Source organism: Ranitomeya variabilis, chromosome 8 (assembly GCF_051348905.1).
Source record: "Ranitomeya variabilis isolate aRanVar5 chromosome 8, aRanVar5.hap1, whole genome shotgun sequence".
Lineage (NCBI taxonomy): Eukaryota > Metazoa > Chordata > Amphibia > Anura > Dendrobatidae > Ranitomeya > Ranitomeya variabilis.
In genome coordinates this window covers 153,994,694-154,019,753 of record NC_135239.1, presented here as the reverse complement: position 1 = coordinate 154,019,753, position 25,060 = coordinate 153,994,694, and the positions used below count along the sequence as shown (strand labels likewise).

Sequence of the window (25,060 nt, the reverse complement as noted above, 5' to 3'; positions counted from 1 at the left end):
TGGTAGGGTGGACCATCCCTGTGACTGCGTTCACCAGAGCATGGCTGATGGTGTAACACGTGCTTATATAGTGTGGGGACAGCACACTGGGAAAAATAGTGTCGGCTGGGAATCGAGTACCGTTTGGCTGCCACTGCCAAGAGGTCACAAAAAGATTCACTTCCCACAAGCCAAAATGGCAACATTTCAAGGGCTAGCAATCTGCAATGTGGGTGTTTAGCTTTTGGGCATGTGGGAGGGTGAATGGATATTTCTGCTTCCTGTGAAACGTCTGGGGCAGGGACACCTGAATGCTGTGCTGGGACAATGAACTGGACGTGGTTGCTCACTTGTGTCTGTGCAACTGCAGGTTGTGGGCAGGAGGCATCAGTGCCTGTTTTATGGACAGCAGATTGGGAAGGTTGTAACATAGGGGAAGGAGCAATGGTTTCACCTTCAGACACAGATTTTGTACCCAGGTGTTCCCCCCACCTACTGGGGTGCTTGGCTGCCATGTGCTTCTGTATGCTGGTGGTGCTCTGGTTGGCAGTGTTCTTGCTTCTTCTCAGCTTGGTATGGCAGATGCTGCAGATTACAGTTGTTTTGTATGAACGACTTTCAGAAAAAAAACTGCCATACAGTGGAACAACGCACCCTTGGCCTGTTATCTAGCCAAATGGGGGGGGGGGGGGGCTCTGTGGAACAGTTGCCCTAGTTCTCCCTCTGGTCAAACCACTTCCTCTACTTGCCTGTTTTCATGCTACAGATCCATCCCTGTCTACAGTGCTGTGCTCGCTAGGCGTGCCACCGTGCCAGGTTCGATCAATGGCTTTATCTTCTAATATGTCGTCTTCCATTTCATCAATCTGATCCTCCTTCTGAGTTGTGATTTTAGGATGACCTGATGGCAACTTATTATCCTCCACCTCTTCAGACATAAATTGACCTTCCCCAAGGTGGCTTTCTCCTGCCCATGGGTGCTCAAATGTTTGTGCATCAGTACACTCCACCTCCTCATGACCCTCTTTAATGGTGCATGTTGACAAGCCTGAATAATTACAAGGGAATGTAAACAGTTCCTCAGAGTGGTCAGCGTTGGGGTCATATGTCTCCTGGGACTCTTGATGGGGAAGAAAGGAGGACCAGGTTGAGGATTGTGAGGCCCAGCCTCTTGGCTACTGAGAGTGGACCATGTGGAAGACATGGTGGTGCTGCTTGTCAACACACTGGTGCCTTTGTCTGCCATTCACCCCACAACATCCTCGTACTTGTCTGGGTTTGACAGTGGTGTAGCGCGCTGACCGAATTTTGACAGGAAGTTAGAATGACATATAGTCACCTTCTGATTTGTCACACAGACTTGGCGGGCACCACCACATCAACATCCAAGTTCCTTAATGTCACCCTTTCCCATATTGAATGTGTTATGGAAAAAAAAATTCCTGGCTTTATTTTTCACAAGTGTCTTCATAGCGCTGTTATGTACAAATTACCTGTATCTAGCAATGTGCTGTTGCACAGCTACTAGATAAAGATACACTATTTATTTAACCAATACAAAATTTGTATTTTTTTATATTGCCCTTATGACACAGGCCAACAGCAGAGTAAGGAAAATTATTGGCACTGGTAAATTGTGACGTTTGCGCATCTCTGCACGCTTTTGCAGAAGTCGCACAACTGCTAGATAAAGATACACTATTTATTTAACCAATTTAGGTTTTTTTAATATTGCCTTTATGACACATGCCAACAACAGACTCAGGGAAATTACGTACTGGTAAATAGTGACGTTTGCGTAGCTGAGCAGGTTTTGTGCCAGTCTCACAACAATAAATATTAGCTATTTCAGCAATAGGCAAGGAATATTATTAAGCAATTAGCTTTTAAAAAGATGTTTACTATATGCTGGCACTGACAAATATTATTTATCTGTAAAAAAAATGTTTTTTTTATATGGTGTTACGCAGGAATATTATGTAGCTCCAAAAAAGTTTGTTTAGTATATGCTGGTACTAACTTATATTATTCGCCTCTAAAAACAGGTGCTTTGTATATTATGGTAGTGCATGAAACCCTGCCTATCTTTCCCTAATCCCACAGTTTGTTCCTACACTATACAACACAATGCAAACTAGCAGAGATCTGCAGCACGTACTTGCAATGATAACAGCCAGGTGCTGCCTTTCTCTAGTATTAAACCTCTCTATACGTTATCTCCACCTAACACTGAACTAATCTTTACACTCAGTAGCTCTTAAAAGAGCTTTTTGTAAACACAAACTCTCCCTATACGCTGCTTTCATTTTCCCTATGCTCACACTACGCTCTCCCTATGCTGTTTCTGGCTGTAATATGCACAAGATGGCGCTGGCGGCGATTAAATATCCCCTATGAAGCTGTGGTGCAAGCCAGTCACAGTAATGCCACATCAAAGATGGCACCAGCATTGCTATGATTGGCAAGCAAGCTCAGCATATTCATTGGCTGCAAATAAAGTGCCAAATAGAAATTTTTTCGTCCCATAATGAATAGCTTGAATACAGTACTATCCATGCGAGTAACGAATAGTGCCGAATGTATTGCCCCATCACTAATTATAACCATCGCCCACTGTGGATGGCATGGTCTCAACTCATGAGTCACTCACATGAGTACAGAAGTTTGAGTTAGCTGACCTGCAGCATGAATATACTTTTGTGAAAAAGGGTCTGTTCTGCTAGTTCACATTAGTATACGATTATTTTTGCTACTAGACTTTGTGCCTGTGACACAGACAAAATGTTCACCACAATTGTTCTGTAGCATTTTTTAAATTCTTAAAGAAAATATATCAGGTTTTTGCTATGTTGTATGAGGCAGCATGATGTAGGGGCTGAAAACACTGATTTCAGCAATGTGTCACTTATTAGGCAGTGCTGTTGTTTCAATACAATCAGTTTTATAAGTAGGAGATTATTGTTACCAGACTAGCTGCCCGTGTGCACCTGGTCCAACCTGCCCCACCACTGATTAGTAGCTTACTGTCAATATACAATGTATATAGAAAGCTGTAATAGTAGTGTGTGGGATCAGATTTCTGAGCACTGCTCCATTTACTCCTCAGGAAACTGATTGTATCACATCTACTGCACCCAGTAAAGTCATACATATCTGTAATCAGGGTCTCTTTGCCTACACCATAGTGCTCTCAGATGAGGTAGCAAAAACCAGGTGACACATTCCATTTAATACTTTTTTCCACAGGGCACCACGATCATCATCAATCTGTCCTCTGTACTCAAAGATCCCGAAGTCTGGGAGAAACCTTTACAGTTTTACCCAAAACATTTTCTTGATGAGAATGGAAAGTTTATAAAACAAGCAGCATTTATCCCATTTTCTGCAGGTAAGAGAAGCCAAATTGGTGTTATCAGTCTTATTTTATATGCAAAATGTTTAAATTGTTTTAGCATAGCTCCTGGAATAAGTTGGATCAATTAGCTCTCAAGATGGCTATCTTCGTGGAGTGTGAGGTGGAGGTCCCATAGCACTCTCCATGACATATTAAATCGGTATTATGGACAACAATATGTACCTCAAATAGCCTTACCATTATCCATGTTAGGTTATATTCTCCTTTATTTCTTTATAGAACTGGATTTACTTGTTATGCTTTTTCTTGCACATACTTTTTGCATTTTACACATTACAGTTTGCACTTTGTATTTTCCTCATTTGGCCTGTCTCTAATAAATTGCACTACATGCTTTCTATTCTGATTTCTGCTCCTGACAGTATAGGGTACCTTTAGTCCTGTCTACTAGGGTGTAGTCAGACAGTCATATTAATCGGACCAAGATTAGACTGCAATGCCCAGACTTCCTATGCAGCTGTCTCGCTGGGGTTGGGAGAGCTACAACCATTCAGAGCATTGCTGTCCGATCTCGGTCCAATATACATGTTCGTCTGACTGCGCCCTTAGAGTGTGACTTAGGGCTATACCAGATTACAATTGTTCAAAACATCTGGCCGCACATTGGCTTACTTTTTGGAATGTAGATTCTATTATCATTATTACATATATTTAGCTATATTTTGGCTCATCCCCCTTGGACTAAGCATTTTATTGTTGTTCAGAGTAGTTTCTGTTTTTGATCTAATTATTGCATAATTTGCACGGATCCAGACTTATTAATTCCTGAAATATATCCATGTCTATTACTAGTTCCAAATATTCATTGTGCTGTGTTCCTCTGCCTCCTATGGGTTTAAATATCCTGTTATTATGTCTTTTACTTGTCAGTGTCTGGACATATGTGTTATTCAATAAAGTATACATTTTTTATTCATGTTTGCTTACTTGGTCCTTACTGACCTTTCCACAGAAGTCATCTTGAATAGATGTAGGCACTCACAGGTGCGCCCTGCTGCTTCATTCATTGTCTCTGGAGCAGTGTCTGTCTACATCAGTGCCATAGAGTTTGAGTGACCTGGCAGGACAGAATAGACCCCTATTCTGATTATTGGTGAGGGTCACAGGAGTGGAACCCCCTCTAATCTAGAAATGATTACTGCGTTTTGATGGAATGGCATACCCCTTGTAGGGATTCACTCTCTCTGGCAGTTGGTAGAGTTCACACAGGCAATGTGGTCTGGTCTGTTATGACCTGGTGGTTAAGAGGCCACACTGATATGACCTGGTGGCTAAAACGCAACATGGGACGAGCTCTGAGGTGGTGGTATCTCTACTGACCGCAGTCCCTAATCCTAACAACAACACTAGTAATAGCCGTGGGATGTTCCTGACTCTCCCTAGACACCTCTTCACAGCCTAAGAATTAACTACCCCTAAAGAAGGAAATAGAAAGCTATCTTGCCTCAGAGAAAACCCCAAAAGGAAAGATAGCCCCCCACAAATATTGACTGTGAGTGGAGAGGGAAATGACATACACAGAAATGAAATCAGTTTTCAGCAAAGGAGGCCAATACTAAACTTGATAGACAGAGAGAAAAGGATACTGCGGTCAGTATTAAAAACTCCAAAAATCCACGCAGAGTTTACAAAAATGAACTCCACACCGACTCACGGAGTGGAGGGGCAAATCTGCTACCCCAGAGCTTCCAGCTAGCCTAAATATGACATAGTGACAAGTTGGACAAAAAGAGACATGTTTGCAAAACAATAGAGTCCAAAGCAAATGGACAAACAAGAATTAGCAGAAACTTATCTTTTGCTGACAAGGACAGGCCATAAGAGAAATCCAAGGAGAGAACCAAATTCAACCTAAGACATTGACAGCTGGCATGAACTAAAGCCCAGAGCAGGTTTAAATAACAAACCCAGGCAAGGCGATTAGTGAAGGCAGCTGCTACAGCTACCTAGAGAAGCAGCAGTTCCACTCGAAACCACCAGAGGGAGCCCAAGGGCAGAATTCATAAAAATACCATTAGCAACCACAGGAGGGAGCTCCAGAACGGAATTCACAACACTGGTCCAAAGATCTGAAGTTTTATTGCTTCGTTAAACTCCAGTGGTTATAAAAACAAAACAACCTCTTCAAGGCGCAAAGGTTTGACAGGAAGATAAATAGTTTGTGTACCTGCATACAAGTGATATCAGGGCAGGCTCACCGTTCAGATCACAGTCCCCTAGGTCTAAGCTTCTAGCTAAAGCTGCCAACACTGGGGGTCTTTTTCTTCTTCCCACACACAGACCACAGTCTCACACCCATGCAGGAATCCAGGCACTTCCCCTGACTCAGTGGCAAGCGGAGCTCTGCAACTCCTAGCAGAATCCACACACTGCTCTGTTGTGAAGTGAACCCATTTCCTGGATCTAGTACCCCTAAACAGACCCTGCAGAGCTAGGATTTAAGCCCATCCTACCTGGCTTTTCTATGCCTCTTAACCCTTTTACCAACTTAGACATATCCATATGTCCAGGTCAACTGGTACTTACCGACCTTGGAATTATGGATATGTCATGGCGATAGTGAGCACACACACGGGCTGTGCGCACGTGATCGCTGCCTGGTGTCAGCTGATTCTGACAGCTGACACCCAGAGCTCAGGACAAGAGGGGTGTCCACATCGCTACTAGCACTTTAACCCCTTAAATACTGCAATGGATATTGATCACAGTATTTACCAGCAAAACAAAGGGAGGGAGGCTTCTCTGCTCTCCCATCGGCACACCAAAGACGTCATCGCGAGGGGCCCATCATTGCCATGGGGACACGATGTCATCATGACGACATCCGTGTCACCAGAGCTAGCAAACTTGCTAGATCATTCCCAGAGCATGTTGTAGCAAATTTGTCTGTCTGTGAAATTCTGACAATTTGTAAAGCAATCAGACTGCAAAAAAAGTAAAAGTCTCATAGTGTGACAAAGTAAAAAAGTGAAAACAATTGTAGAAATATAAATAAACACAAAATGATAATAAAAATATATTGTACCCATAAATAAATATTTTTATGAAAAAAATAAACCATAAAAGTGCTGATATTTGGTATAGCCGCATCCAGAACTCAACCTATAAAACTGTCCCACTAGTTAATCCCTTTATCCAACACATGCATGTGTTGTGACTGTCACACAGCCGCGATACATGCAGCTGCGGCACCGAACAGCTCATGAGCAGGAGCGCTCCAGGAATCTGGGTTCCCGCTGCAGCTAATTCGGTAAGCGCAATAGCTTGCTGAATAAGGAGGGAGACAAAGATATTTGTTCATCTCTATGCATTACGTACTCGTCACTACACCGTACTGGTCACTGCAACATACTGGTCACTGCAACAGTAGTTGCAATTTTCACTCCGCAACATCCACTGCTGCTTGTTTTTGGAAAGCACCCATGGAGTCTATTAACTATTCTAGGAAAATCTGCACTCCAGAAGGCAAATAGCACTTCATTCCTCCCGAATCTCACCGTGTGCCTATGCTGTACACTACAGCCACATATGGGGTATTTCCACATCCAGCAGCATTTATGGGACAAATTTTGCTGCTATTTTTACCCATTTCTCTATGTGAAAATGTAAAATCTGGGGTTAAAACAAAATTTTGGTGGTAAAAATGTATTTATTTTTTTCTTCACTGCCCAATGGTATACAGTTCTGTGACCCACCTGTGGAGTAAATATAATCACTGCACCCCTAGTTGAATTAATTCAGAGGATTAGTTTGTAAAATGGTGTATTTTAATGGGGGTTCTGCTGTTCTGGCATCTCAGGGACTCTGCCAATGTGACATGGCACCCTCAAACCAGTCCAGCAACATCTGAACTACAATATGGTGCCTCTACCCTTTTGAGAGTTGCACTGTGCCTCAAAAGTAGTTTTCAACCACAAATGGGGGTGGAACTTCCACCAGGGCCATGGGGTACCGGGCCGGCTTTTAAAGGGGTATGTCACAGCATCAGTGACCCTGTCCGTGGCCATGGGTGTCTACAAGGGGGGTAAAGTTTATGAAAGTGTTTGAGATGCCACCTGTGGTTTTCGGTCATGGATGACCGACGCTGCTTAAAGGGGTCCACTGGGGGTGATGTTGTGGCAGCAGGGAAGGTATGGCTTCCCACAGGAGAAGCTGGGTCCCCAGGGCTCCCAGTGTGCAGATAACAATGATAGATGGTGCAGAAAGAATCAGAAGACACAAGGTTGCAGTCTCTTTACCTTTTTACTGGTGTAAGACAGCCCCAGTCCAGGGTACAGATAACAGGTGCTGGTATGGTCCGGCCGGCATGGAAGCGATTCAGGAATCCCCCTAACCAGATTGGGTTGGAAGTCTTCCTCTCTGCGCTATGTTGTAGTCCCTTGCTACCTTAGGCATCACACAAGGTCCTCACTCTCTCTCCGTCCCCTTTAGGTAGGACACTACCCGCATGGCAGGCAACTCTAGCCTTTTTACTGGGTCTCTCAGATGACTCCGAGCTCTATGTGTTACTGTGCCTTTGGGTGTTAATGGTGGACAGGAGACTTGCAATCTGCTGTCCACCGGTTTTGCAGTGGGGCATAAAGTTACCCCCACAACCTCGGTCTTCCGGCCACCGGTTTCATGTGCTTCAGCGTGGAGGAAGCTCAATTGCAGCTTCTCTCCAGCTCTTCATTTCGCCTTTGCTTCTTCCTCCTTAACGCTCTTTACAAACTGTTCCGTTCCTTTCTTTAATATCCAGGAGCTGCAGAACCTCATGTCTGCATGGACCCTACTGTCTGCCTGACTGCTCTCAGTCTCGGTCTCTGACAGACTCTACTACTTTCCCTCCAGCCAGAATATATATAGGGTAGCCACCCACAAACTGGTGTAGAGCTCCTCCTTCTGGCCTGGAGTAAGAACATGTTGCATGTTTGTGATACCTGTTAAAGGGATCCTTCCTCGCTTCCAAGCATGGCATTCCCCTCCCGGTGAGAAAGGCAATACCACTGTAACAACCAGGAACCTGGGGTGTTACACCCCCCTTCCCCCCCCCCCCCCCGTTAAATCCAGTACTCCTGGACTGGGAAAACAAAAACAACAATATAGGTTAGATTTTGCAAACATTTTGAGAAATGCATTTCAACAGGTTAAATAACTGTGCTTCCCTTTATGGGAGGTTACTTTCTTGAACGTTACAGTAACTATATATAAGTGCAAAACATTAGCTTTACCAAAAACATATAAAACTCTCTGTAATACAAAACATCACTTTGGACTACTATTCATTTCCCTACGGGTCAACTTCCTTATCAGTATCTAATACTATCACTTTTAATACAGTGCAATAAGGTCAACATTTCTTAAAATGAGGTAGTGCAACATTTAAAAGTAAAAACATTCCAGTGCTTCACGTTATAACAGTAACAGTTCCATTCAGCAAATTGTGAGATCTCTCATCAACAACAGTAGTGATGCGGGGGACTCGTTCTAAACTCCCAAAGTAGGTTTTGCGCGGACTGCAAGGTATAAGTGGTCTCCTCTCTGGACCGCTTCTTTGGCCACGCCAAACGTTTTTTCTTCTTGGTCACTTTAAGGCAAACAACTTTTTAGTGTAAACAACAATGAACAGTTTTTTCATGGGTTATATGTAAAACCCGTAGGTAGAAAGCACTCTAAGAGGTGCGAACTATGTACAATGGAAAGTTTCTTGGTTATTCACCGTCCATGATCCAAATATCTTTTCAAACAGATTAACCTTTAAACTTCAGCAATCATTTCAACTCTCAGCAACAATTACTTAACTCTCTACTTCCTCTTAGGCCTGCCGGGGCAGGGATTTTGTCTCTCCTGCTTTTCCCGACGTCTGCAGTGCTCCTGCCAGGTCATAATGGGGATTTCTCCTTGGAGCTCTATCATGACCTCCTCCACGGGTCCCTCCTCAAACACCACAGGTTCGGTATAGTTAACCCAGGTCCCACTGGTTGAGACTAGAGGGGCTGTCATCTGATCCAAGCTGCCGTCCCCCCTAGTCCCAGTACAGTCGATGGCCTGTTCCTCCAGGCCTCGGAGTCAGTGGGGTCGGTAGGGGGCCCACTAGGGTGTCATCTGGTGCAGGGGTTGCAGCGGGACTTGAGGCCGAGGTACCCTCAGTGTATGGTGACATTTCACCGAGGGACCCAAAACCCTGGTCGGGTGTGTACAGTGATGGGGGTAATTCAGGCCTAGCCGTGGGACCTTCTGCTGCCGGGGTCAGGGTCATACCCCTTACGTTTTCTTCCGGAGCGGCGGATCTCTTTTCTCGCTCCACACCGGACAAGGTTGCTGGCGGTCGCCTGGTATGATGTCCGAGGAAGGCCTCTTTCCACCCGGTCACAGCCTCCAGCTGCATCTGCATAAGCTGCCAAGTAAGTTCCTCCACTTCCTTCCGCAGGAGGTCCAAATCCAACGTCGGTGGCTGGTTCAGTTTTTGCGGGTCCCGGCTGAGGGAGTCCTCCTGCTCCACCCCACGCTCCAGTGCTTGCTCACCTCCCTCTGCCATGCTGCTTTCCAGCACTTCCTCCTCCGTCTGGGTTCACACGGTTTCACTCCACCACGCCTGTCTTCGTGGGCGTTTCTTCTACTTCTTCTCGCCATCCCAGATCAGGAGGCAGACTTCTCGAGTTGATGGGCATACTTCTCTCGCATAGTAGTATTGGTGAGGGGCGGCCATAGCTTTCACGCCCTTTCTCCAACCTCCACCCATGACAACACACCCTTCTCCTCCTGCACGCCACATGGTGCTATATTGGTGGCAGTTTTGGCGGCAATTAGCAGCTCAATAGTCTCTCAACAAATCACAGTATCATAGGTGCACAAGACCCAGTTTGCTGGGTTGGTCCATCCTGTTTGTGACGCCAAGTTTGGAGCACCCGCCAGGGCCATGGGGTACTCGGAACTGGGCAGGTTCTTAAAGGGGTATGTCACGGCGGCAGTGACCCGGTCCGTGGCCCTGGGCATCCAATACAAGGGGAGTAAGGTTTATGATAGTGTTTGTGATGCCACCTGTGGTTTTCGGTCAGGGATGACCGACGCTGCTTAAAGGGGTCCACTGGGAGTGATGTTGTGGCAGCAGGGATGGTATGGCTTCCCACAGGTGAACGATGATAGAACGATGATAACGATGATAAATGGTGCAGAAGACACAAGGTTGCAGTCTCTTTACCTTTTTACTGGTGTAAGGTAGCCACAGTCCAGGGTACGGATCACATGTGCTGGTGTGGTCCGGCCGGCTTGGAAACGATTCAGGAATCCCCCTAACCAGGTGGGGTTGGAAGCCTTCCTCTCTGCGCTATGTTGTAGTACCTTGCTCCCTTAGGCCTCACACAAGGTCCTCACTCTCTCTCTGTCCCCCTTTGGGTAGGGCACTACCCGCATGGCAGGCAACCCGAGCCTTTTTACAGGGTCTCTCAGATGACTCTGGCCTCTATGTGTTGCTGTGCCTTCGAGTGTTAATGGTGGACAGGAGACTGTCAATCTGCTGTCCGCCAGTTTTTGCTATGGGACATAAAGTTACCCCCACAACCTCGGTCTTCCGGCCACCAGTTTCGTGCGCTTCAATGTGGAGGAAGCTTAATTGCAGCTTCTCTCCAGCTCTTCATTTCGCCTTTGCTTCTTCCTCCTTCACGCTCTCTACAAACTGTTCCGTTCCTTTCTTTAATTTCCAGGAGCTGCAGAACCTCATATCTGCATGTACCCTACTGTCTGCCTGACTGCTCTCAGTCTCGGTCTCTGACAGACTCTACTACTTTCCCTCCAGCCAGAATATATGTAGGGGAGCCACCCACAAACTGGATCAGAGCTCCCCCTTCTGGCCTGGAGTAAGAACATGTTGCATGTTTGTGATACCTGTTAAAGGGATCCTTCCTCACTTCCAAGCATGGCATCACCCTCCCCATGTGGAAGGCAATACCACTATAACAACCAGGAACCTGGGGTGTTACAGGGGTATCAGCATACCCAGATGAAACTGCATAACACATTTTTGGTTCCATTTTCTTCTGTTACCCTTGTGAAAATAAAAAATTGGGGATAAATAATATTTATCCTTTTTTTCATAGCAACTGGACTCCTGGCTGTAACACATACCAGGTATTATTGTTGCATATTTAGGTGTATGGGGCCATGATTTGTGCGATGCTACTATGTTTCTATACATAGGGATATTTATCCTTTCTATTTGATATGGCCATTGGTCGTTCATTTACTATAATTATTGGTATGGTTGTGCAGTGATGGGGCCTTGGAGTTCTTGGGCAACTTGTACCTCCACATAGTGCTTCACTTCCCCTTATTGTTGTCCATTTATCTGTCCTCTGTTTTGATATATGTTTTATTGGTTACTAAATAAACGTATACATTTTATGGGAGCATTTAACTGCGTTCTTGTGATGTCTATATACATAGCAATTTTTGCAGACGAATATGTCATATATGCATCGTATAGCGTTTTTTTTCCCCATTTTCTATGGCAGCAATGCAATGTCAGTGTTCTAGAGTTTATTAAATTTGTATCCGAGGAAAAAGGTACTTGGCGAATTGACGTTTCGACCAACCCGTAGCCTTGTTCACAAAATCGCTGTAACAAGTAGAAGATAAAACAATGTCACTCACAGGTAAGTGCGGCGCGCCCCCACACCGCCGCAGGGCCGAGGGGTACCCAGAGCCGGGCCTCTGGGTCTCAGTCTCGGGGTTGTCACGGTGGCTAGACCCGGTCCGTGGCCCTGTCCGTCAGTGGGGGACGTCCGGTGTAATAGGTGGTAGTAATGATAGCGGTGGAGCGGTGCAGTTGTGGGGTGTAAGTCGCGGTAAATAACGAGGACACCAGGTTGCAGTCTCTTTACCTCTTTACTGGAGATCTCTGAGTCCTCAGTCCAGAATACGGTTCACCAGGCTACGCAAGTCCGGCCGGTCCAATGGCACCTCCAGAGTTCTCCTCTCAGGTGGAAATCTGTGCCTTCCTTCTAGCGCTATGTGTTGTAGTCCTTCCCTGCTGTGCTTACGGAAAGTAACCCCACAACGGTTGTGTCTGTTTCTTAAGTTCCCTCACAACTCGATTTGATGTTCCTCTGTAATCCACCCCTTCCCTGTATTCAGGTTGGAATGGCACCCGTTTGTCAGGTAGGCCTGGAGTTCTTCCGGGACCCTAGAGTCGCCCCTCTCCCGCAATTGCCCCCCAAGACTTCATAGGTGATATGTGGTAGACAGCCCGCCTAAGACCGACTGTCCTGCCGCTGTTTGGAGTATGGCTTGAAGCTGTATTCTAATCCACTCCCTCGGCGTTCCGGCCACCGGTATTGCGCCTCAGCAGGGTGCTGCCTCTTTCAACAAAACCCCTGCTGGTATTCTCCTTCTGCTTGATCTCGTTTCTCACTCAGCACAATCTGTCTCGCTTCTAGTCCTTTCCTTGAGTCCCGCCGCTTCCAGGAGCCTGCGCGGACCCGTTACGTTCTTTCAATGCCAAGCCTCTGCCAGGATCCCACCCCTGGCAGAGACCCTACAGTCTCTCCCTTCACAACACCCCCTGCCACAGGGTGTTGCTCCGTTCAATCCCGTCAGCGTTCTCTCTAACTTTCTGCCTGACCCCCAGTTTACCCACTATGGTGGGGAGTGGCCTAATGAATAGCACCCTTAGCTCCCCCCGGAGGCCCAGCTGTGAAACATATTGGTGTCTTTGATACCTGATTGGAGGAACTCCTTCGGTGCCATCGAACGTACCATGGCTCCCCTTAGCGGCGAAGCCACAGTACTGCAACGACCAGAACTCTGGGGCGCTGCACTCCCCCCTGGTTAAACACAGTACTCCGGGACTGGGAAGAAAAACAACAATACAGATTAGTAAACAGACATACAATTTTGTTGAGTGCAAAACAATAAGTATACTTGAACAGGCTTCCCTTTATGGGAGGTGAGGACACTTTTAACGTTACAAACATAGTCAACATTATAAATTACAGGCTATGCATAACTCCTGTTACCCAACCGGGTATTCTACTTAGTGCAAATTCTGGAACAATAAATTAACATTGCCTTTAGGAAACATACACTCTTAGTTTACCAAAGGCCTTCCTATAATCACATTACAGGGTAAGGTAACTTCACATTCTCCTACTTTGAACCTGCAGGACCGCCTGTCCCTATGGCACCAGACCTACTGCCTCTCCTTTCTTTTACAGGACCGCCCCGTTCAGCCAGGGCCTACTGCCTTTCGCTACTATACATAGTATAGACATAACATTCCTTTCGTTTAAAGAACTCTGAGCCAGCTCTACTCGGCTCCTTTAAGGACTCACTCTCTAACCCCTACGGGTTCACTCTCTGTCCTTAGTAACAAAGTAACTTTCAATGGGGACGCGGGGTTTACCTTCTATCCTCACCTTCATTATTACTTTGCTTACTTTCAATTATGCAGACCTCTATCTCTACCCCTACGGGCTCTCTGCATCTTTTCTTTCTGCAAAACATTATTTAGACATTTCAACAAATTCAACACATATAACTTAGCATGTAAAACAGTTACATTTCTTTTCAAAGCATCATTATGGCATTACTGTTCTGCAACAGTATCTCTCTCAAGTTCAGTTTCTCACATCCCCTTTAAGAGGGGACCAAGTCTTTCTGAGGTAGCTCGTCTTCTCAGCCTACCAGCCCACGCAAAGGTTCCGGTATGGTATCTTCGCAAAGTGTCTTTAACTAGAACCGGTAGGAAAGGCATCTTCACAAAGTGTCTTTGGCTCAAACAAATAGGGCAAATATCTTCGCAAAGTGTCTTTGGCTAAAACCAGTAGGGAGCACCTTTAAGAAGGTGCAAACTATTTACAAGGGAAGTTCGAATCATGCACAGTCCATGATTTCTGCAGTTCGTGTAACTTTTGTGCAACAACTTCAGAAAAGGAAAACAAACAAAGAGGATCCCGGGTCAACAGAGGGATCCATTAACCCTGGGCGGGTTTAGCAACAACTCAAAAGAACAAATAGTAACTATTTACATTTTCACAAAGTGACTCTTCTTTCAGAAGTTTCCATGAGGCGCCTCCTGGCGGGCGGACCCCTGCAATCCAGGTTTCAGGTCCACTCCCGCTGCCAGATACACCCCATGGGTTCGGGTCTGTTGCACGACCAGGTCGTGCGCGGCGATCAAGGTCTGTGTTCCCACTTCTCTCTGTGCTGGCACATCCGGAACATCGGTCACTCGAAGGGGCACCTCTTTAGGCACGACAGTGGTGGCGGCGATCGGGTGGCAGATCGCAAGTTCTGTGGTCAGGCAGGTGGGGCCGACCAGGGTGGTTACAGATCGGTCACACGGCGGCACTTTGGCCACAGGGGCTGGTTTCTCTTTCTTGTAGACGTTCAGAGCGAACCACCTCTTTTCCCCAAGGTGCCGGGTGTAGGTAACACTGTCTCCCGGATAGAGGTCTCGATCGGGGTGACCCTCTCTAAGGTGTGACTCGACATCCCGTCGGTTAACAAAGACCTCTGCGTATAGCCCCGGTTCTTTAATGAAGCCCCAGCCTCCTTGGAGTTTAAAGACGGTGATGATGCCCTGCCTGCGCGGGGCCTGGTGAGTGGTGGGGTCCTTACGGGCCCGGTCCTTGACCGCCAAATCTTTTTGATGATAGGCCTCCCGTTTAGCCTGATGTGTTTTCTCTTCCTCTCGCCACCGCTGTTCTAGCTGGATCTGGTATTCCTCCCAGCTTAGGGCCTGCACCATTTCTCCCTTCTGGGTCTCCACCCCGGGGAACCCCATGAGATTGGATCCAGGGTTCACCCAGCGGCACACCGTGCGCTCCGCGCTGACCTCACACGGCAAGGGAGTAGGGGTGATTGGGGCTCGCATACGGTGTTCCATGCCCGTGGCTTCCTCCCATGGTAACAGGCGCTGAAGTCTATGGGTCCCCGGGAGAGGTGGTGCTGCTACGGGACCCACTAACACACCCTCTGCTAGTGGGGTAGGATCGGCGGACTCACCCACTGGTACGATTCCACTTTCCGCGACAGGTCCCGCTGGTTCTTCCGATGTCCGGGAATCCACTGCCGGTCCCACCTGATGCGGGGCCTGGACTCTTACATGCAGTTGGAGGAGCTGGTTATATAAATCCTCCATCTCGGCTCTCAGGAATTTGGTGTTATCCACGGAGGACAAGCTGCTGGGCTCAGCCGGGTAGTCAGGGGAGACTTCCACTTCAACCCCGCTGTCGGGTTCGGAGCTGCTGGCCATAGCGTCCTCCACGTGGGTCGCTTCCTGGTCTTTTTCCCGCTCTCTCCTGCGTGAGCAGTTTCGTTTTCTCTGCCTCCGCCCCCCATTAAGGATTAGGAGGCGGATCTCTGCTGCTGACGGACACGTCCTCACTGCACAGAAATATTTAGACTGGGCGGCCATTATTCTTCGCGCTCTCCAGCTCGTCTACGCCCACTCCACGCCCCTCTTCTCTTCCTGCGCTTTCCTCAGCGCTGCAATGGCGGCGGATTTTGGCGGCAAATGGCACAACACAGTCTTTTCAATAAAGTACGGTTCAAGTACAGTAAATCACAGTCTCTAGGCACACATGACCTGATTCTTCAGGCTTAAGTAGATCCTGTTCGTGACGCCAAGTCTGCGGCGCGCCCCCACACCGCCGCAGGGCCGAGGGGTACCCGGAGCCGGGCCTCTGGGTCTCAGTCTCGGGGTTGTCACGGTGGCTAGACCCGGTCCGTGGCCCTGTCCGGCAGTGGGGGACGTCCGGTGTAATAGGTGGTAGTAATGATAGCGGTGGAGCGGTGCAGTTGTGGGGTGTAAGTCGCGGTAAATAACGAGGACACCAGGTTGCAGTCTCTTTACCTCTTTACTGGAGATCTCTGAGTCCTCAGTCCAGAATACGGTTCACCAGGCTACGCAAGTCCGGCCGGTCCAATGGCACCTCCAGAGTTCTCCTCTCAGGTGGAAATCTGTGCCTTCCTTCTAGCGCTATGTGTTGTAGTCCTTCCCTGCTGTGCTTACGGAAAGTAACCCCACAACGGTTGTGTCTGTTTCTTAAGTTCCCTCACAACTCGATTTGATGTTCCTCTGTAATCCACCCCTTCCCTGTATTCAGGTTGGAATGGCACCCGTTTGTCAGGTAGGCCTGGAGTTCTTCCGGGACCCTAGAGTCGCCCCTCTCCCGCAATTGCCCCCCAAGACTTCATAGGTGATATGTGGTAGACAGCCCGCCTAAGACCGACTGTCCTGCCGCTGTTTGGAGTATGGCTTGAAGCTGTATTCTAATCCACTCCCTCGGCGTTCCGGCCACCGGTATTGCGCCTCAGCAGGGTGCTGCCTCTTTCAACAAAACCCCTGCTGGTATTCTCCTTCTGCTTGATCTCGTTTCTCACTCAGCACAATCTGTCTCGCTTCTAGTCCTTTCCTTGAGTCCCGCCGCTTCCAGGAGCCTGCGCGGACCCGTTACGTTCTTTCAATGCCAAGCCTCTGCCAGGATCCCACCCCTGGCAGAGACCCTACAGTCTCTCCCTTCACAACACCCCCTGCCACAGGGTGTTGCTCCGTTCAATCACGTCAGCGTTCTCTCTAACTTTCTGCCTGACCCCCAGTTTACCCACTATGGTGGGGAGTGGCCTAATGAATAGCACCCTTAGCTCCCCCCGGAGGCCCAGCTGTGAAACATATTGGTGTCTGTGATACCTGATTGGAGGAACTCCTTCGGTGCCATCGAACGTACCATGGCTCCCCTTAGCGGCGAAGCCACAGTACTGCAACGACCAGAACTCTGGGGCGCTGCATAAGTATATACATATTTACAATTGTACACAGAAGAAAGAAATCCATATCACGGTGATACAATCGCCGATAGTTGGACATATTCTATAAAGATTAACGACTAGGAATCATCTATTTCAAAAAAAAAAACAAAAAACATGAATTGCTAGACACTTGAGAGGAGGAGTTGAGAGAAGGAGTTCATGTTGGATCTGGAGAAAACAATTGTGGAGGAAGAGCATACCCTGTTAGAACTGTATTGCATACAAAGAAAGGACCCTTTACGTTTGGTGAGTCAAATAAAGCGATGAAGAAGCATAACCTGAAAAGAACAATATAGCATGAGGAAGCAGCAGAGCCACAAGGTCCATGGCAGAGGGGGAGGGGGGGGCGGGGCCTGCACCCGACACATGTATATATAGTACATAATATAATATTGATAGTAATTCCCTCTTTGGAGCCCGGTTACTTATATCTCCACCCCAAATAGAATAGTACATCATAGAGGTACTGACCTAGCAGGAGTGCTAGCGAACATAAGCCCATGCACAAAAACCGTGTAAGCGGCTGGACCGAGACTTGTAGCTGCAATATATATATATATACATAAGAACAATGAGACCCAATGATATAGACTGGTTAAACTGTGGGGTATAAGGAGCTATTGGAATACCTGTCCTGTGGATGCAGTCAATACTGGATGTCAGCTTGTATCCGTTCAGTATACACTCACCGGCCACTTTGTTAGGTACACCATGCTAGTAACGGGTTGGACCCCCTTTTGCCTTCAGAACTGCCTCAATTCTTCGTGGCATAGATTCAACAAGGTGCTGGAAGCATTCCTCAGAGATTTTGGTCCATATTGACATGATGGCATCACACAGTTGCCGCAGATTTGTCGGCTGCACATCCCAAAGATGCTCCATACAAGGCAGGATGGATCCATGCTTTCATGTTGTTTACGCCAAATTCTGACCCTACCATCCGAATGTCGCAGCAGAAATCGAGACTCATCAGACCAAGCAACGTTTTTCCAATCTTCTACTGTCCAATTTCGATGAGCTTGTGCAAATTGTAGCCTCAGTTTCCTGTTCTTAGCTGAAAGGAGTGGTACCCGGTGTGGTCTTCTGCTGCTGTAGCCCATCTGCCTCAAAGTTCGACGCACTGTGCGTTCAGAGATGCTCTTAGGCCTACCTTGGTTGTAACGGGTGGCGATTTGAGTCACTGTTGCCTTTCTATCTGCTCGAACCAGTCTGCCCATTCTCCTCTGACCTCTGGCATCAACAAGGCATTTCCGCCCACAGAACTGCCGCTCACTGGATTTTTTTTCTTTTTCGGACCATTCTCTGTAAACCCTAGAGATGGTTGTGCGTGAAAATCCCAGTAGATCAGCAGTTTCTGAAATACTCAGACCAGCCCTTCTGGCACCAACAACCATGCCACGTTCAAAGGCACTCAAATCACCTTTCTTCCCCATACTGATGCTCGGTTTGAACTGCAGGAGATTGTCTTGACCATGTCTACATGCCTAAATGCACTGAGTTGCCGCCATGTGATTGGCTGATTAGAAATTAAGTGTTAACAAGAAGTTGGACAGGTGTACCTAATAAAGTGGCCGGTGAGTGTATTTAGCAGTGTCCCAGACGTAATATGAGGGTATAGTGCTATGTGCAAGGGAAGAGAAGGGGGAGTAATTATTAATTGGACCATGTCTCATATAGGGAATGGTACGGAGGACCCGTTATAATACCTATTCAAGGTATTAGTACCTGTGTCACCAATTAATGCAGGGGACCACCCAAGTGCTGGCCACTGGTTGTAGAGGTGTCTCCTCTGTATATTAGGAAATGCTGCCTGTAGGTACAGGATTAATGCACCTGTGTAAAAGGGATGGTGATATGAGCTAAAAGGTTCATAAAGATGAAGTTATACTTATCAGATTATTATGCTGTAATCTCACGTCCTGGTCCTGTGTGCAGGTCAGAAGCAAGCGTTGGTGGCGTAGTGGAGGAAGCCGACACAGTCCTGTGTCAAGGCGGTGAGTCAGCTCGGTGTGTTCAGTGAGGCCCCGCGTTTTATCTGTTTCCCCAGCCGGTCATATGACCGGAAGTGCAAGGGGACGCCGGCGCCTGCGCACTAGAGTTCCCTCACTATGTGTGGGCAGGAAGAGCGGCGCCTGCGCACACCACACTTGGCAGGACGCTGGTTCACAGCGCCTGCGTCTGTACACTGATCGGGCTGTGTAGGCAGAATAGAGTGTGGGTCTGAATGTGAATACTTGGCGCTCGTGCATCATACCGTGTGGCCCCACTGGTCTATGCTAGTATGCTGTGCATAATGGGGGAACATCAGCGTCTGTTTGTCTGAGTAATTCACAGTGTGCCCCCCCTTTTCTTTTGATATGAGAGAGATGTTTAGGGAAAGTATGCTAAATGCAAATGGACCTTGTATGGGAGTGCAAAGCAATGTCAACCTTGTAGGGCACCAGGCTGCACGAGTGGACACATCACAGTCATGAATATACAACAATCACATGAGATACATTATAATATTAGGGTAGGAGTCCAAACCTTAATGAAGAAAATAAGGAAAAAGTCAAAGAAAAGAAATGAAATAAAAGTAATGAAATAAAGAAAATGAAAATGGACTAATGAAATGAAAAAATGAATATAAACTGAAAAAAATAAATTAAAAATAAAAATAAAATTAAAAAGGGGGGGTTGATAAAATGGGTTACAACTTTTTGTACTTGAGGATGAAACCTCCTATGTAATAAATTGGTAACAAAAATGGAATGAAAAAAATGAAATGAAAAGAAATGAAAAAAAGGAAAAAAATTTTTTTATAAAAATAGTTTTTTAAAAAATCTATGTAAGGAAACTTATAAAAGGACTATTAGGGTATGTATCTTACCAGCCACAACGCGTTTGTTATTGAAGACGGTTGTGCAATTGGTCAGTTGGCCTATATAGGAGAAAAATCAAATTAGCCAGTCCATCTCGCGGTTCAAGCCCCGTGGGTGCAGGGTGTCGAGCGTATAGATCCAAAAGGTTTCTCGTTGCTTTAATAATTTTATATGATTCCCTCCTCGCCTAGGTCGGGGAACTCGCTCTATAACTTGAAATCTTAATTGCGCTACATTGTGGTTAGCTTCTTTGAAATGAAGAGGGAGGGGGAGCCATATTTTCCCACAGCGGATAGTAGATTTATGGTTAGAGATACGATCTCTAACCGCTTGAGTGGTTTCCCCCACATAAAGTAGCCCGCAAGGGCACTTTATGATATATACCACAAAATTTGTTTCACAGGTATAGTAATCCTTGATCCTATATGATTTATTATTATTATTATTATTATTATTATTTATTGTTATAGCGCCATTTATTCCATGGCGCTTTACAAGTGAGATTTGCCTGTTCTTGGGTGTACTACTTCGCTGCCCTTAATTACATTTGAGCAGCTCATGCAGCCCAAACACGGAAAAGTCCCTGTACGTTTTTGGCCAGAAAGTGTTCTAGGTGCCAGCGTTTTTTGTGTGCCCAAGTCTGCTTTGACGACCCTGACCTTTATGTTCTTCGGCCTCCTAGTACACATCAGGGGAGGTTCCTTGAATGTAGGGATGGTGGGATAAGCTTTAGTTAAGAGTGGCCAATGTGCCCTGATCAGGTTATGTACTCTACGCATTGTAGGATGATGGCTATGCACGAATGGGAGCCTTGGGTTCTTTTGAGTTTTTATTGTCCCATCCTCTATTTCATTGAGAACCCTGGTGGATTCGGTGTTAAGGAGGTCGGCTGGGTAGTTGCGTGCCCTGAATTTGTTGGACATTTCCTGTAATCTGGTGGCCTTCAGGTCAGGATCGGAGACTATCCTTGACACTCTCTTGAACTGAGATCTTGGGAGACTATTTTTCGTGGATTTAGGGTGACAGCTGTTGTAGAGCAAAAGGCTATTACAATCAGTGGGTTTGGAATATAAATCCGTATTAAGATTACCCAGGGCGTTCTTAAGGACTTTGGTATCCAAGAACGTGACTTCACTCTCATGGTATGCAAGTGTGAAGGTAAGTTCAGGTCGAGTGGTATTGATGGTATCATAGAACTCCTGAAGGCTGGTGCGGGTCCCCTGCCAGATACAGAATATATCGTCGATATATCTGTACCAGATTAAAGCATTTTGTTGAAAAATGGGGTTGGCGTATACATGCTCCCTCTCAAAGTGGTCCATGTAAAGATTAGCGTATGCCGGGGCCATGTTGGACCCCATGGCAGTGCCGCAGGTCTGCACAAAGAAGTCGTCCTCAAAGAGGAAGAAGTTTTCTCTGAGCACCAGGTTCAGAAGATCTATGCAAAGGTCATGTGAGTTCCTGTCCAGGCCTGCTTCCTGCAAAGTACGTGAAACAGCTGTAATTCCTCTATCGTGGACGATAGAGGTATACAGGCTGTTGACATCCAAGGTACATAGTAGGCTTTCGGGAGGGATATTAGAGATGTTGCGAATTTTGGATAGAAAGTCACTGGTATCAAGTATGAAGGATCTGGTCAGCCGAGTGTATGGTGTAAGTACTTTTTCCAGAAATTTAGAGAGGGGATTGAGTACTGAGTCAGTTGAGGCTACGATAGGGCGGCCAGGGGGATTCTGAAGATTTTTGTGTATCTTTGGAAGAATATACAAAACTGGAGTTACTGGATGATGATTAATGAGGTAGGTTTTAGTTTTACTGTCTATGGTGCCCAGGCTCATATACTTATCAACTACACTATTGATCTTCCGCTGTATGGAGTATGTGGGATCCCCCTGGAGTTTTTTGTAGGTACCTGTATCAGAAAGTTGGCGTCTCACCTCGGTAACATAGTGGTGTTTGTTCATGACGACAATGGCTCCCCCCTTGTCTGCTGGTTTGATTATGATGTTCCTATTCTCACTCAATATATCTAGTGCTTGTTTTTCTGAGGAGTTAAGATTGTGTCTGACTGGGAGAAGACCAAGGCGTTGATCATGTATGGTTTCCCTGATATCCCTGTCAAGGAGGTCTATGAAAGTTTCCACTGCATGATTTGATTTGGGTGGGGTAAAAGTACTAGGGCTCCTTAAGCCTAGTGTGCCTATGGTAATGCCGGTTTCTTCCCTCTGGCTAGGTGTAGTGCCCAACCTATTGGTTACTGGAATAGGTAATTCGTTGAAATGTACCTTAAGTCTTATATTTCTGTAAAATCGTTGCAGATCCTTTTCAAGTTGAAAAGAATCCCACTTGGGAGTAGGGCAGAAAGATAAGCCCATGTTCAAGACTTTGAGTTCTAGAGGAGAAAGGGTGTAATCAGAAATATTTACCACAGTTTGGACTCCTACCTGAGATCTCAGCGTCATGTGTCGATCCACGTTTCTTCTTCCTTCCCCTCCTTGTGGGCGCGCGGTTTGTCCTAAAAAACGCGGTCCTATTGCTTGGGCCCCACCAGTTTCGCTGCCGGATCCCGCAGATGATCCCCCAGCTGGCGAGGAGCCCCCTGAGGGGTAGTTGCCCCCTGGTGTGCATCGATATCTTGGTCTCTGTCGGCGGGGGGCTGTGTCCTCCCATCGGTACACTTTGTTAGATATGTAGTCCTCAGTGTCCCTTTGAAACTTCGTGCGTTTTCTTTCTTCTAAGGATCGTTGATAGGAGTTTAGGCTAGAGTCTATTTTACTTTTGAGAGTAGAGAGATCGGTGGAACTGAGGGTAGCGGTTAGTTGGGTTTCAATGCTCTCAATCTTTTCCTCAGTACTCTCAATGGCCTCCTGCAGGTATTCAATGGTTAAAAGTATTATATCAAAGGAGCATTTGTTCAGAATTTTCTGGAATGTGGCACAGTATTTCTCATTATCTGAAAATAAAGTGGGACGTAAATTGCAGCGTAGACCACGAGGTATTCTGGCCTGGCGATGGTATTCTCCCAACGTTGCACAATGTAGGTCGTAGCTGATGAGTTTCTTTCTCTCTTTCTCCCAGTCTCTCGATTTAACGTCTTTACTTGGTAGATGTAAGAAATCCGTATTAGTCTTAATCTTTGATAGAATGGTAGACCCTGTTGACTCGTCGTATACATATGTTTCGGCGGACATGGTTTCGATTGGTGCTTATAGCTTACAAAGCAAATAACTGTAGAAAGTAATGAAAAGCTAGCACACAATCAATGAAGTTCACGGTGCTAGTGAACGGGATATTGAGTCCCACACGTCATCAAATTCAAAAGATCACTGCACTCGTATGGTTTTCAAATGCATAATTCCAAAAGTTATATGATACAATCGCCGATAGTTGGACATATTCTATATAGAATATGTCCAACTATCGGCGATTGTATCACCGTGATATGGATTTCTTTCTTCTGTGTACAATTGTAAATATGTATATACTTACCTGTGAGTGACATTGTTTTATCTTCTACTTGTTACAGCGATTTTGTGAACAAGGCTACGGGTTGGCCGAAACGTCAATTCGCCAAGTACCTTTTTCCTCTGACACAAATTTAATAAACTTTTGGAATTATGCATTTGAAAACCATACGAGTGCAGTGATCTTTTGAATTTGATGACGTGTGGGACTCAATATCCCGTTCACTAGCACCGTGAACTTCATTGATTGTGTGCTAGCTTTTCATTACTTTCTAATGTTCTAGAGTAATCATTCTTGGTAAATTATGGTGCAACCTAATTGTTTTTTAACTTATTTGCAGGAACATGGTCTGATACCACCTCTCCTGGGCAGGGGAGGACACAAAAAGGAGTATACAGAGAATGGGACAGCAGGGGATCACAGTGGATTCTGTGAGATAAAAACATTGTTTAAAAGCAGGAATATTTCACCTCATAAAAATAATTAGCTGTCATTCCCTGCTGTAATGTCTGTATGAACTTTTGCTTACTCCCCTCCCTGAAGCTGTGGTATGATCAGACCATGTTCCTACATGGTCAGGCACAGCCATTGCATAGTACATAACAGGGCCACATTTATAAGATTATCTCAGCACAGGACCATTTGTTTTAATCACTTCCTATTGTGGACCTTACAAGTAATTTAATTCCAAGATCTAGTGAATAAAATGAACTTTTGTTTGTGGGAAAACTCCTTTATGCCACACTTCCTGCAATATGTGTATAGTTTTAACTGTTGATAATTAAAACAATGTCCTCGTCACAACAAACAATAGTAATAACTGGTTTTTGAGGTATGTAAACTTGTATGCATAAAATTTGTTTTCTCTTTTAGGTCGTAGAGGTTGCTTGGCAGAACAACTTGCCAGGATGGAACTCTTCCTGCTTTTTACCACTTTATTACAGCAACTTACCTTTGAGATTCCAAGTGACCAAGCTCGCCCAAGAGAAGATCCTTTCTATGCGTTTACACAAAAACCAAATCCCTACAATATTCATGTTGTAGCTAGGGTGTAGCTTTCAAATTACAAAGGGATCTGATTTATTTTACATCACTGCATCTGTCTGATGGAATGTGTCTCATCAATGTCATGCTAAAAATCTTAGCTAATTATTAATAGTTATTTTCAGAAGATGACTCATATATTATATAATAATGTTAAAAGCTATTAGAATCAAATGAATATTGTTTAAACAAATTAATAAAATTGGTAAATATATTTTTAAAGTTATATTTTTTATTATATATATTTATTTATATAATTTAAAAAAAAGCGGTGTGGATTCCCCCCAAATTTTGATAACCAACCAGACAAAACTCACAGCTGGGGGCTGCAACCCTCAACTGTCAGCTTCAGCAAGGCTAGTTATCAAGAATAGAGGGGTCCTCACGCTTTTTTTAAATTATTTAAATAAATAATGTAAAAAAAACGGTGTGGGGTCCCTCTATTTTTGACAACCAGCCTTACTAAAGCAGACAGCTGGGGGCTGGTATTCTCAGGCTGGTAAGGGGC

At 45.8% G+C, this 25,060-nt stretch overlaps 1 protein-coding gene across 3 annotated transcripts in view; it reads left to right on the top strand.

The window, feature by feature from the left end:
• The window catches only part of LOC143788250 (cytochrome P450 2D14-like), a 223,621-nt gene extending 198,854 nt beyond the window's left edge, over window positions 1–24,767 (top strand). For all 3 annotated transcript variants that reach the window (XM_077277773.1, XM_077277774.1, XM_077277772.1), the window contains 2 exons: window positions 3,226–3,367; window positions 24,382–24,767. In XM_077277773.1, coding sequence (XP_077133888.1) covers window positions 3,226–3,367; window positions 24,382–24,563 — 324 coding nt within the window. In that variant the 3' untranslated portion in view covers window positions 24,564–24,767. The remainder of the gene's footprint in view (window positions 1–3,225; window positions 3,368–24,381) is intronic.
• Window positions 24,768–25,060: the final 293 nt, after the last annotated feature.